Source organism: Trichomycterus rosablanca, chromosome 20 (assembly GCF_030014385.1).
Source record: "Trichomycterus rosablanca isolate fTriRos1 chromosome 20, fTriRos1.hap1, whole genome shotgun sequence".
Lineage (NCBI taxonomy): Eukaryota > Metazoa > Chordata > Actinopteri > Siluriformes > Trichomycteridae > Trichomycterus > Trichomycterus rosablanca.
The window spans coordinates 12,668,778-12,682,459 of NC_086007.1; the positions used below are offsets into that span (position 1 = coordinate 12,668,778).

A 13,682-nucleotide genomic window follows, 5' to 3' on the forward strand; every position below is an offset into this window, starting at 1 on the left:
ATCCGGCTTAATCCCACCCATATCTGAACAACAGGCCAATCGTTGTTCATGTGGCTGCTCAGCCTAGCCGGCAGGCAGAGCTGAGATTTTTGATACGATGTATTCGAGATCCCAGCTCTGGTTCCAGCGTGTGCTTTTACCGCTGCGCCACCTGAGCGGCAGATTTTTCGTCTTTGAGACAGAGCCTCGCACTGTCGCTGAATGTTCTAGGTTCACATTCAACTATTAAGATGGGCTGTGTTGCGTATTGTAGCTTTTATTGATTGTACCATTTAATTCATGAGTGTAAATTAATGACTGCCATGAAATGTAGCACTTTTCTGTAAAAATCCATAAAATCTGTGATTTCTGAAAGACAAGGAAGGTTCTTGAAATTAAGCACATTTACCCATGAATTTAGTAGGGAATTTAGTGTAGCAGATGTGGTAGCTAGTGATCAGGCAGATATATGATAAAGTATTCTTTTATATATACAAAGTCTTGATTCCTTTATGGCCTCCTAAGCTTAGCACAAAAGTCCTAAAATTAAATGACCTCGTTTAAATGGTGTCTGATGCAGTTTCAGTCCTGTGGTTTATCTGTGATAAGAGAATGGGGTCTTGGTTACACTTCTGCTGCTGGTTAAAGGTAGCTGTTAATAAAGAGCTCTGCATGCTGGTAGTAGAACATGAAAATGAAGAGGAAGGCACTGTCTATATAAAGCAAGATGCTATGCTTATACTAGCAGGCCTTGTGGAGAAAATGTGGAGTGATACGTAGCTATATATGACATAAGCAGAATAGCTGGCAATTAATGAGTAGACCAACCACACCAGACTAACACACTAGTCTTTAATAAAATAAGATAATCCACCAACCTGCGAAACTTGTTAAACACCCATCACAGTAAAACATATCCTGATTGAATGCCTTAAATACAAAAAAGAAAGGCAACAGCTACGCTTACTCATGACAATAAAAGAAATCCTCTCACAAGACAATACAAAGACAATCCTGCCATAACATTAAAACCACCTCCTTGTTTCTACACTCACTGTCCATTTTATCTGCTCCACTTACCATATAGAAGCACTTTGTAGTTCTACAATTACTGACTGTAGTCCATCTGTTTCTCTGCATGCTTTGTTAACCCCCTGTCATGCTGTTCTTCAATGGTCAGGACCCCCCCCACAGGACTCGCTACAGAGTAGGTATTATTTAGGTGGTGGATCATTCTCAGCACTGCAGTGACACTGACATGGTGGTGGTGTGTTAGTGTGTGTTGTGCTGGTATGAGTGGATAAGACACAGCAGCGCTGATGGAGTTTTTAAACACGTCACTGTCACTTCTGGACTGAGAATAGTCCACCAACCAAAAATATCCAGCCAACAGCACCCTGTGGGCAGCGTCCTGTGACCACTGATGAAGGTCTAGAAGACGACCGACTCAAACAGCAGCAATAGATGAGCTGTCGTCCCTGACTTTACTTTTACAAGGTGGACCAACTAGGTAGGAGTGTCTAATAGAGTGGACAGTGAGTGGACACGGTATTTAAAAACTCCAGCAGTGCTGATCCACTCATACCAGCACAACAAACACTAACACACCACCAACATTTCAGTCTCACTGCAGTGCTGAGAATCATCCACCACCCAAATACAGTGCCTTGCAAAAGTATTCAGCCCCCTTGAACTTTTCAACCTTTTGCCACATTTCAGGCTTCAAACATAACGATATGAAATTGTAATTTTTTGTGAAGAATCAACAACAAGTGGGACACAATCGTGAAGTGGAACGAAATTTATTGGATATTTTAAACTTTTTTTAGAAATAAAAAACTGAAAAGTGGGGCGTGCAATATTATTCAGCCCCCTTGCGTTAATACTTTGTAGCGCCACCTTTTGCTGCGATTACAGCTGCAAGTCGCTTGGGGTATGTCTCTATTAGTTTTGCACATCAAGATACTGAAATTTTTGCCCATTCTTCCTTGCAAAACAGCTCGAGCTCAGTGAGGTTGGATGGAGAGCGTTTGTGAACAGCAGTTTTCAGCTCTTTCCACAGATTCTCGATGGGATTCAGGTCTGGACTTTGACTTGGCCATTTTAACACCTGGATAAGTTTATTTGTGAACCATTCCATTGTAGATTTTGCTTTATGTTTTGGATCATTGTCTTGTTGGAAGATAAATTACCGTCCCAGTCTCAGGTCTTTTGCAGACTGCAACAGGTTTTCTTCCAGAATGGTCCTGTATTTGGCTCCATCCATCTTCCCATCAATTTTAACCATCTTCCCTGTCCCTGCTGAAGAAAAGCAGGCCCAAACCATGATGCTGCCACCACCATGTTTGACAGTGGGGATGGTGTGTTCAGGGTGATGAGCTGTGTTGCTTTTATGCCAAACATAACGTTTTGCGTTGTGGCCAAAAAGTTTGATTTTGGTTTCATCTGACCAGAGCACCTTCTTCCACATGCTTGGTGTGTCTCCCAGGTGACTTTTTATAGATATCTTTGAGAAATGGCTTTCTTCTTGCCACTCTTCCATAAAGGCCAGATTTGTGCAGTGTACGACTGATTGTTGTCCTATGGACAGAGTCTCCCACCTCAGCTGTAGATCTCTGCAGTTCATTCAGAGTGATCATGGGCCTCTTGGCTGCATCTCTGATCAGTCTTCTCCTTGTTTGAGCTGAAAGTTTAGAGGGACGGCCGGGTCTTGGTAGATTTGCAGTGGTCTGATACTCCCTTCATTTCAATATGATCGCTTGCACAGTGCTCCTTGAGATGTTTAAAGCTTGGGAAATCTTTTTGTATCCAAATTCGGCTTTAAACTTCTCCACAACAGTATCTCGGACCTGCCTGGTGTGTTCCTTGGTCTTCATGATGCTCTCTGCGCTTTAAACAGAACTCTGAGACTATCACAGAGCAGGTGCATTTATACGGAGACTTGATTACACACAGGTGGATTCTATTTATCACCATCAGTCATTTAGGTCAACATTGGATCATTCAGAGATCCTCACTGAACTTCTGGAGTGAGTTTGCTGCACTGAAAGTAAAGGGGCTGAATAATATTGCACGCCCCACTTTTCAGGTTTTTATTTCTAAAAAAAGTTTAAAATATCCAATAAATTTCGTTCCACTTCACAATTGTGTCGCACTTGTTATTGATTCTTCACAAAAAATTACAATTTCATATCTTTATGTTTAAAGCCTGAAATGTGGCAAAAGGTTGAAAAGTTCAAGGGGGCTGAATACTTTTGCAAGGCACTGTAATACCAGCTCTGTGGTAGTCCTGTGGGGGTCCTGACTATTGAAGAACAGGGTGAAAGCAGGCTAAAAAAGTATGTAGAGAAACAGATGCACTACAGGCAGTAATTGTAGAACTACAAAGTGCTTCTATATGGTAAGTGGAGCTGATAAAATGGACAGTGAGTGTAGAAACAAGGAGGTGGTTTTAATGTTCTGGCTGATCAGTGTGTATGCAATACTAACACCAAAATGCAACTACTAACAAGAACAATGATCTAAAACACCTTTGTGATCATGGATATCACAAATAGGTTCAAATATGGTGTTAAATCTCAAATTAATGTGCCATATTAAGGTCATTTAGAGCTGCAAAGATGGCAGACTCCCAGTTTGAGAAGGAAATTGCTTTTATGTGGTCATAGCAAATAGGAGGAAAACGTCTGGCTGAGCTATTACAATTATTTTTTGGTCAATGTCCATCGTCGCTTTTAGCAACCCATTGACCTTCGTTCCCACATCAACCCATTTTCACTCTTAAAACACACATATGCAGTCTTCTGTATTCATTTCAAACACTTGCATGCACACGGGTAGCAACAGCAGCAGCTTTCACCCACCTATCGACACTGACGTCATCTGTGGGGATTTCCTCAACTCGGGGTCCTTTTGCGTGCTCGGTTGCACACAAAATAGAAACAACAGCTAACTGTTAAATATTGGTTACGTCTGCAGGTTTGAGTTCACATTACTAATATGGTCTTGGTATGTTTTTTTAGATGTCTGTTGCTAGTCATATTGTAACTTGTGACTAATTTCGGACATTTAATGATAAGACCGAGCACTTGCGACGTCTCTCTGGTACTGGTTGTGTTTAGCAAACATTTTAAAACTCTTTAACATTTGGTTCATACACCGACAAGGCATAACATTATGACCACTGACAGGTGAAGTGAATCACACTGATTATCTCATCACGGCACCTGTTAGTGGGTGGGATATATTAGGCAGCAAGTGAACATTTTATTCTCAAAGTTGATGTTAGAAGCAGGAAAAAACTGCAGCTCTTGTGGGGTGTTCCCAGTCTGCAGTGGTCAGTATCTATCAAAAGTGGTCCAAGGAAGGAACAGGACTTTGTTGCAGACCATGTACACCCTTTCATGGAAACGATATTCCCTGATGGCTGTGGATGATGCGCCCTGCCACAAAGCAAAAATGGTTCAGGAATGGTTTGAGGAGCACAACAACGAGTTTGAGGTGTTGACTTGGCTTCCAGATTCCCCAGATCTCAATCCAATCGAGCATCTGTGGGATGTGCTGGACAAGCGAGTCCGATCCATGGAGCCCCCACCTCACAACTTACAGGAGTTAAAGGATCTGCTGCTATCATCTTGGTGCCTATATCTAGTGGAGTCCATGCCTTGATGGGTCAGGGCTGTTTTGGCAGCAAAAGGGGGACCAACACAATGTTAGGAAGGTGGTCACAATGTTATGCCTGATCGGTGTATACCAATAGTGGTTCTTGCTTAATTCACTGAGGAGCAGCAGACCTTACTATCCTCTAAACTTTTTATAAAGTAAAATAAACACATTATTTCTTAATTCTCTGTTGTTTCATGAACAGCTAATGATCAACCCTTTATTTCTCAATTGTATGACCTTTAGGAAAGTCTGACCCAGTTTAACAGTGGATGGTGTGGGTGTATAGGAATGCTGAGAGTGAAAATTCATGTAATTACTCATACATATGATTTTACAGTAATATTGTACATTCCAATCAGTTAGGTTCGACTTTATTACGACATGGCCCACAGTGACTCTCTGTAGCATGGTACCAAGATCTCAAGTGTCCACTGTCTTAGTTGGGCCATACTGACCAAGCTATTAAGATTAACATAATTATCTTTATATTTCTATATGTTCTTTGTATGTTTCTGCCCCCTTTAGGAAAAACTGATAAAGTACATCAGCAAACAGCTGCACTGTAAGCAGCAAGTTCCAGTGTGTGAGAGATCGAAGACCCTAGACTCGTTCCCACATCTGGCGGACTGGCTCCATGCAGTCAATGTCAGACCTGATCTCATAGAGGTACTGTCTATGTATGTCTGTATTTAAGAGTTATTTCACACCTTTTAATGGTATTTTAGGGATGTGTATAGAACTGAATGAAAATATTCAGACATCCCAAGTTGCAAAAACTCATTTCACTCGCACACACCAAAGGATATGGGTGATAACAGAACTTTTAGGAGCTGCTAACTGAGCTACTAAGCTAACTGTTCGTGTCACAAACACATTAATGTGTACTACATAGTGCACTAGATAGTGTGAAAGATAATAGATTTATGTTCCCTACATAGTGCACTAGATTTTATATTCGAAAAGAATTTATGTTCCTTACGTAGTGCACTAGATAGTGTACTAGATAACAGACTTTCTTACATAATGCTTTAGGTAGCGTATTAGTTAACAGCTTTAGGTTCCCTACATAGTGCACTATATTGTATATCAGATCACGAAGTTGTGTTCCCTACATAGTGCACTAGATAGTATTTTAGATATAAATTTATGTTCCCTACGTAGTGCACTAGATAGTGAATTAGACAATTGGTTTATGTTCCCTACACAGTGCACTAGATTGTATATCAGATCACGGATTTATGTTCCCTACACAGTGCATTAGATAGTGTATTAGATAACGCATTCATGTTCACTACATAGTGCACTAAAAAGTATAACTAGATGATGATTTGTGTTCCTTACATAGTGCACTAGATAGTGTATTACATAATTAATTATGTTCCCTACATAGTGCACTAGACAGTATATTAGATAATTGATTTATGTTCCCTACATAGTACACTAGACAGTATATTAGATAATTATGTTCCCTACATAGTACACTAGACAGTATATTAGATAATTGATTTATGTTCCCTACATAGTGCACTAGACAGTATATTAGATAATTGATTTATGTTCCCTACATAGTGCACTAGACAGTATATTAGATAATTGATTTATGTTCCCTACATAGTGCACTAGACAGTATATTAGATAATTGATTTATGTTCCCTACATAGTGCACTAGACAGTATATTAGATAATTGATTTATGTTCCCTACATAGTACACTAGACAGTATATTAGATAATTGATTTATGTTCCCTACATAGTACACTAGACAGTATATTAGATAATTGACTTATGTTCCCTACATAGTGCGCTAGACTGTATATTAGACAATTGATTTATGTTCCCTACATAGTGCGCTAGATTGTATATCAGATAACAGATTTAATATGCGATCGTTCTAGATTCCGGGAGATTTTATCTGACTTGCGGGCATCAGGGAGCCGCTACGTATATGTGGGAGACTCCCGGAACTTCCGGAAGACTTGGGATGTCTGAATATACAAAGTCTCATAAAAGCAATTTTGCTATCATTATTTGACAGTTTTTAGTTTCATTGGGAAACATCTAGTTCTCCTGACAAATCTCCATATGCACTATTAATTAACCCCCACCCTTAGAATACCTTTATTTGTCATATATACAGATGCACAGTACAACGAAATTCTTTCCTTGCGTATCCCAGCTTGTGTGGAAACTGAGGTCAGAGCACAGGGTCAGCCATCGTACAGCACCCCTGGAGCAGACAGGGTTAAGGGTCTTGCTCAAAGACCCAACAGTGGCTGCATGGCAGAGCTGGGATTTGAACTCTCAACCTGTCAGTTGATAGCCCAAAGCTCTACCCACTAGGCTACCACTTTCCCTAGTATAGGGATATTAACTATGGGGAGATTATCTCACATGGTAGAGCACTCGCTTAGCATTCTCCAGTGCAACACCATTATGATCATATTGCTGGAACACTCGATCTAAAAAGGTAAACGTGAACTAAAACTCGTTGCATCATTGCTCATTAAAAAGCACCATCAACCTTACGGACAGTGGTAGCCTAGTGGGAAGGACTTTGGGCTATCACCTGAAAGGTTGAGAGTTTGAATCTCAGCTCTGCCATGCAGCCATTGTTGGGCCCTTGAGCAAGGTCCTTAACCCTCTCTGCTCCAGGGGTGCCGTACAATGGCTGTGCTCTGACCTCAGCTTTCAAACAAGCTGGAATATGCGAAGAAGGAATTTCATTGTGCTGTACATCTGTAGACGTATATATGACACATAAAGGCATTCTATTAGCTCTTTATCTGACTCATCTTTTTTTGGAATCTTCACCCATTCTTCTCCTGCAACAGCTTTTAGCTCATTGAGCTTTGATGGCTTTTGCACTGCAACTGCTTTGTTAAAATTCCACCATAGATTTTCTATGGGATTTAAATCTGGAGACTTGGTTTATGTGGAACTGTGCTTGGAATCATTGTCTTGCTGGAAAGTCAAGTTATTAGCAAAGTTCCCCCACAAATTCAGGAACCATTCAAATCCATGATGCAAGTCACATGGTCAAGATTGCCACATTCTGCAGCAGAAAAACATCTCCACATCACTAACCCATTGTCAAGCTTGACTGTAGGATAACAGGGTGAAAAAGGGTTCCTCTAAGGTTTGTGCGCGGGTCGGAGGAGGCGTGAGCAGCAATATACCCATTTCGACCGCAATCAGGGATCCCCCAGCAGCGGAAGACAAATTGACTACACTAAATTGGGGAGAAAATGGGAGAAAATGCATAAATAAGATAGTAAATAAAATAAAAATAATACACCAGTATATTTTGTCATGCAACAGAACAGCTGAAATGACTTGCAATTGAAATACAATGACTGAACTATTTATATACACTTAGAAAAAAACTAAATGTTAACTGACTGGTTCACTGCGTTCACAGCTGCATTCTTTTGTCTACATTTACCTGCACACATGTAATTATCAGATGTAATGCTGTCATTCATTGTCGTCACATCTCAGGATTACCTTTTCACAGTGCACCTGTAATGATTCATTCAAAGGTGTCAGCAGTAGTTCATGAGAACAAATATAAAGTACTCCTCTCACAATTACAGATGTAATTATATGGTAGTTGTAACACAATGTATTGCATATAATAAGTACATTGTTGTCCTGTCACTTTACTGCACTTTATTTGAGTTAATCTTTGATAATGGGGATTAAATTAATCTCAAGAATGTAAGTCAGAGTTATTCAATGTGCAGAATGAGACTAGCTGCAAGGCAGAAATACACCCTGGACAGGGTGCCAGTCCACTGTAGGGCAACACACTCACACATTCACGACATTTAGCAGATGCTTTTAACCAAAGCGAATTACAGTGCTGTGAAAGTATACAGTCTAAGCAATTGAGGGTTAAGGGCCTTGCTTAACGGCCCAGCAGTGACAACCCGGCAGTGGTGGAGCTTGAATCAGCAGCCTTTTGATTGTTAGTATAGTACCTTAACCGCTAGACTACAGCTGTCCTTATTCACTCTCTTTATCATACTTACAAAGACACCAACCAGAGACAAGGTTTAAACCTAGGTCCCCTGGAGTCCAGAATTTTGTGACATCCACACAACCTCTGTCCTACCATGTTGCTCAGGTTCATTATAATTGCTTGTTCAATGGTGTGGAACAGTTGAGTTGTTGACCTATCTTGACCTCAAAAGCCAATTTTGTCTTTGATAATTATTAGGCTGGGAAGAACAAATCAAATGGCCAGACAAAGTATAGTTATAAATATTCTACATTTCCAAGACCATTGCTAGGAATTATAGTAAATATGACCACAAGCTATTATTAATAAACATTTTGTTTGCTCATATATTCCAAACTACTGACTACATTCATTGATAAACAAGGTTTACAAAATTGTGGTCATTTAAAATATTAACCATTAGCTTTATGACACAATTAGGAATTATTGGCACACTGATTCTTTTATTTGCTGTCAGTTGAGTGTTTTACCTCACATCAGTGTTTGCAATGGTTACTGTACATATTATACTAGCACGCCGTGTATACTTAAACCTGTTGATACCATGAGCTTCCAACGAGCTGTACGTTTACTGTAAACATGTAATGATGAACTGTTACTGCTGGTAAGCAATGTCATTAATATCAGCTGAGAAGGAATTTGCAGTATTGAGTTTGGAGATTTTAATGTCTGAAAAGGGTTTTCACTTAGTTATTTATAACAAAAATTTGTTGTGTAAGAATAACATGAACATTTTTCTTTTTCATTTTTATGAATCACTTCATCTTGGTCAGGGAACCAGAAAACACTGGGCGCAAGAGAGGAATACAAAGAACAGGACACGAAACCATCACAGGGCTTTGGCCATTTCCCCCTCAGACATAGCCAATCATGTCTGTGTAGATCACTGAGACTTAATGGGATTGTGTAATAGACAGCAGCACCACCTGAGCCCATTAAATCACATGTATCATGTCTATACATATGCTTATGTAAGCTGATAATTGGTAAATTCAAGTCTGCGTAACTACATTAGTAATTAGATTACATTTACATTTTCAGCATTTAGCAGACGCCTGTATCCAAAGCGACTTACACAATGAGCAATTTAGGGTTAAGGGTCTTGCTCAGGGACCCAACAGTGGCAACCTGGTGGTGGCGGGGCTTGAACCGGCAACCTTCTGTTTACTAGTCCAGTACCTTAACCACTGAGCTATCACTGCCCATTACAAATGCAGTTACATCCAGTTTTACACCCAACCTATAAATGCACTGAAAAAGATGAACGTGTCGACATGGAGTTGCTATAGTGGCAAATATATACGTATCTGAGTGTGCTTAAAAACATTAGCTTTATTGCTATTTTTAATGTGTAGTTTTAATTTATTACTACTGTTCGATTTAGTGCGCACATGTAAACAATAACTGATTACCACTGAACTGAAGTTATAACTGGGCAAAATCTTCCAATTTCTTAGATTCAAAAGATTTGAATTAAGTATAAGGTATTGTATTATGTGTACATTAATAATTGAAAATGTACATAACTGGTAAGAACTGAAAATGGTCATATTGTCCATGTTAAAACATTTCATAACATGTCTTGTATTAACATGCAACTTCAGTTAAAATTAGATCTTATAACTTGCGTTTACTAAAACTAGCAGTGTTGTGTGTTGACGCACCTCTGTGCCGTTCGCACCCTTGGAACGAATGTCTCACAGTGACACGAAGTATAAAAATAACTGAAACTGAGTACCAATAAACAAACAGAAGCCATTTTTGCATGCAGTTAGAATAAAATGAAACTTCATATACACGCAACAATCTAAATAATTATTAATTTATGTATTGGAATTTTAACGTTATGTTTTACACACTTTGGTTACATTCATGACAGGAACGGTAGTTACTGGTTACACAAAATTCATCAGTTCACAAGGTTAATGTCAAACACAGTCATGTACAATTTTGTATCTTCAATTCACCTCACTTGCATGTCTGTGGACTGTGGGAGGAAACCGGAGCTCCAGGAGGAAACCCACACAGTCACGGGGAGAACATGCAAACTCCACACAGAAAGGACCCAGACCGTTCCACCTGGGGATCAAACCCAGGACCTTCTTGCTGTGAGGCGCAAGTGCTATTCACCGAGCCACCCACAATCTAAATAAATTGATTGGTCGAGTAAACAATTCAATTGAAGAGTAAAATGTATGTATGCATTAACTTTACAGTGCAAGGTGTCTGCTGGAAACCAGTATTGCAGTGAAACAGAATATGTTTAGCACCTCTTTGTTTCAACCCAAATATCAGCTGTGGCGGGCTAGCGTGATAGACCGCTGTGCCAACCGAGCCTGTTCCTTACTTAAATAATAAAAATGCATGAAAAATGTTCCCGGGTGAATTAAAAGCCAAATGCAGCTTGTAAATGGATCTGTTAAAAGCCCCCAATTTTTTTAATGCATTTTCTCCATTTTTCTCCCAATTTTAGCGCGTCCAATTTTTACTCAATTGCGTTATGCTTCCTCTCCACTGGAGCTGACCCCCGCCCCGATTGAGGAGAGCGAGACTGTCACACGCCCCCTCCGACACGTGTGCAGTAGCCGACTGCATCTTTTCACCTGCACGAGGCGAGTTCATGTGCCGATCAGCTTTGTGCACGGAGAGCCACACCCTGATTAACGCATTATTCCTCAATTCTGTGCAGACGCCATCAAACAGCCAGCAGAGGTCGTAATTCCTTCAGTTATAAGGAGTCTCCATCTGGCTTATCCTACCCTATAAACAACAGCTAGTCGTTGTTCATGCAGCCACCCAGCCCAGCCGGATAGGAGTAAAAAGCCCCATTCTTAATTGGAATCAAGTATCAGCTGTTGGAAATGAATTAAGTCGACATTTTTAACTGACAGTAATAGTGATAAACAATGAGTTCTGTCAGTTATCAGTTAACTAGTTAATCGTTGACATCCCTACTCTAAATGTCCCAAAAACAATTAACATTTTTGAGTACCATATTTAAAGACCTGACTTGAAACTCTGTGAGATGCTTTGACAGTTTTTCTCTTTGTCAGTCTCTTTGTCTGTCTTCTTTTTTATTACATTTTATCTAGGGATCTGAACCAATTTATTTTGTGCAAAATGTAAAAATATACGAAAACAGAGACACTCAGAAGAAGACAAATACTTTTGTATGGCCCTGTAACCATAACAAAGAAAGTGCAGGAGTTTCTGTGTGAGTTCTGCTTTGTGGTCCGTGTATCATTTCTGACCCTGCGAGTTCCCACAGCCAATCTGACGACTAATGCCAGAATGTGCCGTGTCAGCTTGTCTGTCATACTCGCTTTACTCACTCTATTTTTACCTCCTCCTGTTCCTCCTCTCCTAAACTCACTCATGCACACTCAACTGGCCAGAACAGGATTCCAGTTAAGCTGGGCAACACCGTTTCGTCAGCTGTCTTTAGATATAAACAAAGTGATCAGTGAAGGGAGAAGACTGAGGTCTGAAAAGGTATAGTAACACTGCTGGAGTAAAGAAGGAAAGATGGAGTTAGTCAGGCAGCTTTTGTTTGTGTGTGTGTGTGTTAAGGCATTAGAATATTAGTTTTTTTTTCTGAAACTTGACTGTTACTTGACTGCAGAGTTAACTTTTTTACTAAACTTTAACTTTAATATCAGACAGCACTTCACAGTTTCCAATGTACTTCATTTGAGTTTTACATACAAGAAGACACAAAAAGTACATTAAAAAGTGTATAATCAATTATTGTAGGTAATTATCTGTTAAAATATTGAGCTTTTTAATTCGTCTCATTAAAAAGGTGCTTTGAAAGGTCAGAATAGGAATCAGATTTAACTGTAAGCATAGTGGCGCTCAGGTGGCGCAGCGGTTAAACATGCTAGCACAACAAAGCTGACATCTCGAACTCGTCGGTTAGAATCTCAGCTCTGCAATGAAGTGATCGATGAAGGCCATATATTGTCCTTTCTGCTACCGGCAGGCTGGGCGCCTACACGAATTTGTTCGCATGGAGGGTGTCAGAGGAGATTTCTCATAACTAATACAATTATGACCTTTGCCAGCAGATTGACGACGCCTGCACAGAGACAGGGGATAATGCGATCAGGGTGTGTCTCCCCATGCACAATGCTGATCCTTATATGAACTCGCCTCGTGCAGGTAAAAAGATGCAGACGGCTACTGCACACGTGTCCGAGGGGGCGTGTGTTAGTCACGGCTCTCCTAAGTCTGTGTGGAGGTTATCATCAGTAAAGAGGAAGCGAAATGCTATCGGACAATTGGATACGACTACAGTAGATTGGGAGGAAAACCCGTGCGCTGTATAACGCTCGTCGGTTAGAATCTCAGCTCTGCAATGAAGTGATTGATGAAGGCCATATATTGTCCTTTCTGCTACCGGCAGGCTGGGCGCATACACGAACAATTATTGGCTCATTCACAGGAAGGGTGCCGGAGGGGATTCCTCAAAACTGATGCAATTATGACCTCAGATTGATGAGGGATAATGTGATCAGGGTGTGTCTCTTCGTGCACAATGCTGATCCTCATATGAACTCACCTCGTGCAGGTAAAAAGATGCAGTCGGCTACTGGACACATGTCGGAGGGGGTGTGTGTTAGTCACGGCTCTCATCAGTATCATCACAGCTTTATAATCAGTAAAGAGGAAGCGTAATGCTATCGGACAATTGGATCCGACCAAATTGGGAGGAAAACTGGGGGAAAAAAAGCAAAAAAAAACTTAAAGAACAGTGACCAGCGGTAAAAACCGAGCGTCAAAGCAGCAAATCTGTGTGCTGTATACTGCTCAAGGTAGCACAGCAGCACAGTAATGACTTACATTGGAAAAATGTCACAGCCAGTGCAAAAGCGGTTTTGCCACATGTCATGTAAATGCAGTTTAAGAGTTACACAAAACAAACAAAAAAAAAAGATACCGGGGGTGTGGTTCCTTTGGTTTTCTTTTTGTTTGGTATTATAACCAAGTATAGGCCATGTACTTCACCCAGTTTGCAA

General features: G+C 40.3%; 1 protein-coding gene across 1 annotated transcript in view; it reads left to right on the top strand.

The window, feature by feature from the left end:
* LOC134334235 (kinase suppressor of Ras 1-like) overlaps positions 1-13,682 on the top strand; it is a 58,289-nt gene that overhangs the window by 14,897 nt on the left and 29,710 nt on the right. Inside the window, exon 2 of the mRNA XM_063016473.1 lies at positions 5,170-5,310. Within this exon, the coding sequence (XP_062872543.1) occupies positions 5,170-5,310 (141 nt within the window). The remainder of the gene's footprint in view (positions 1-5,169; positions 5,311-13,682) is intronic.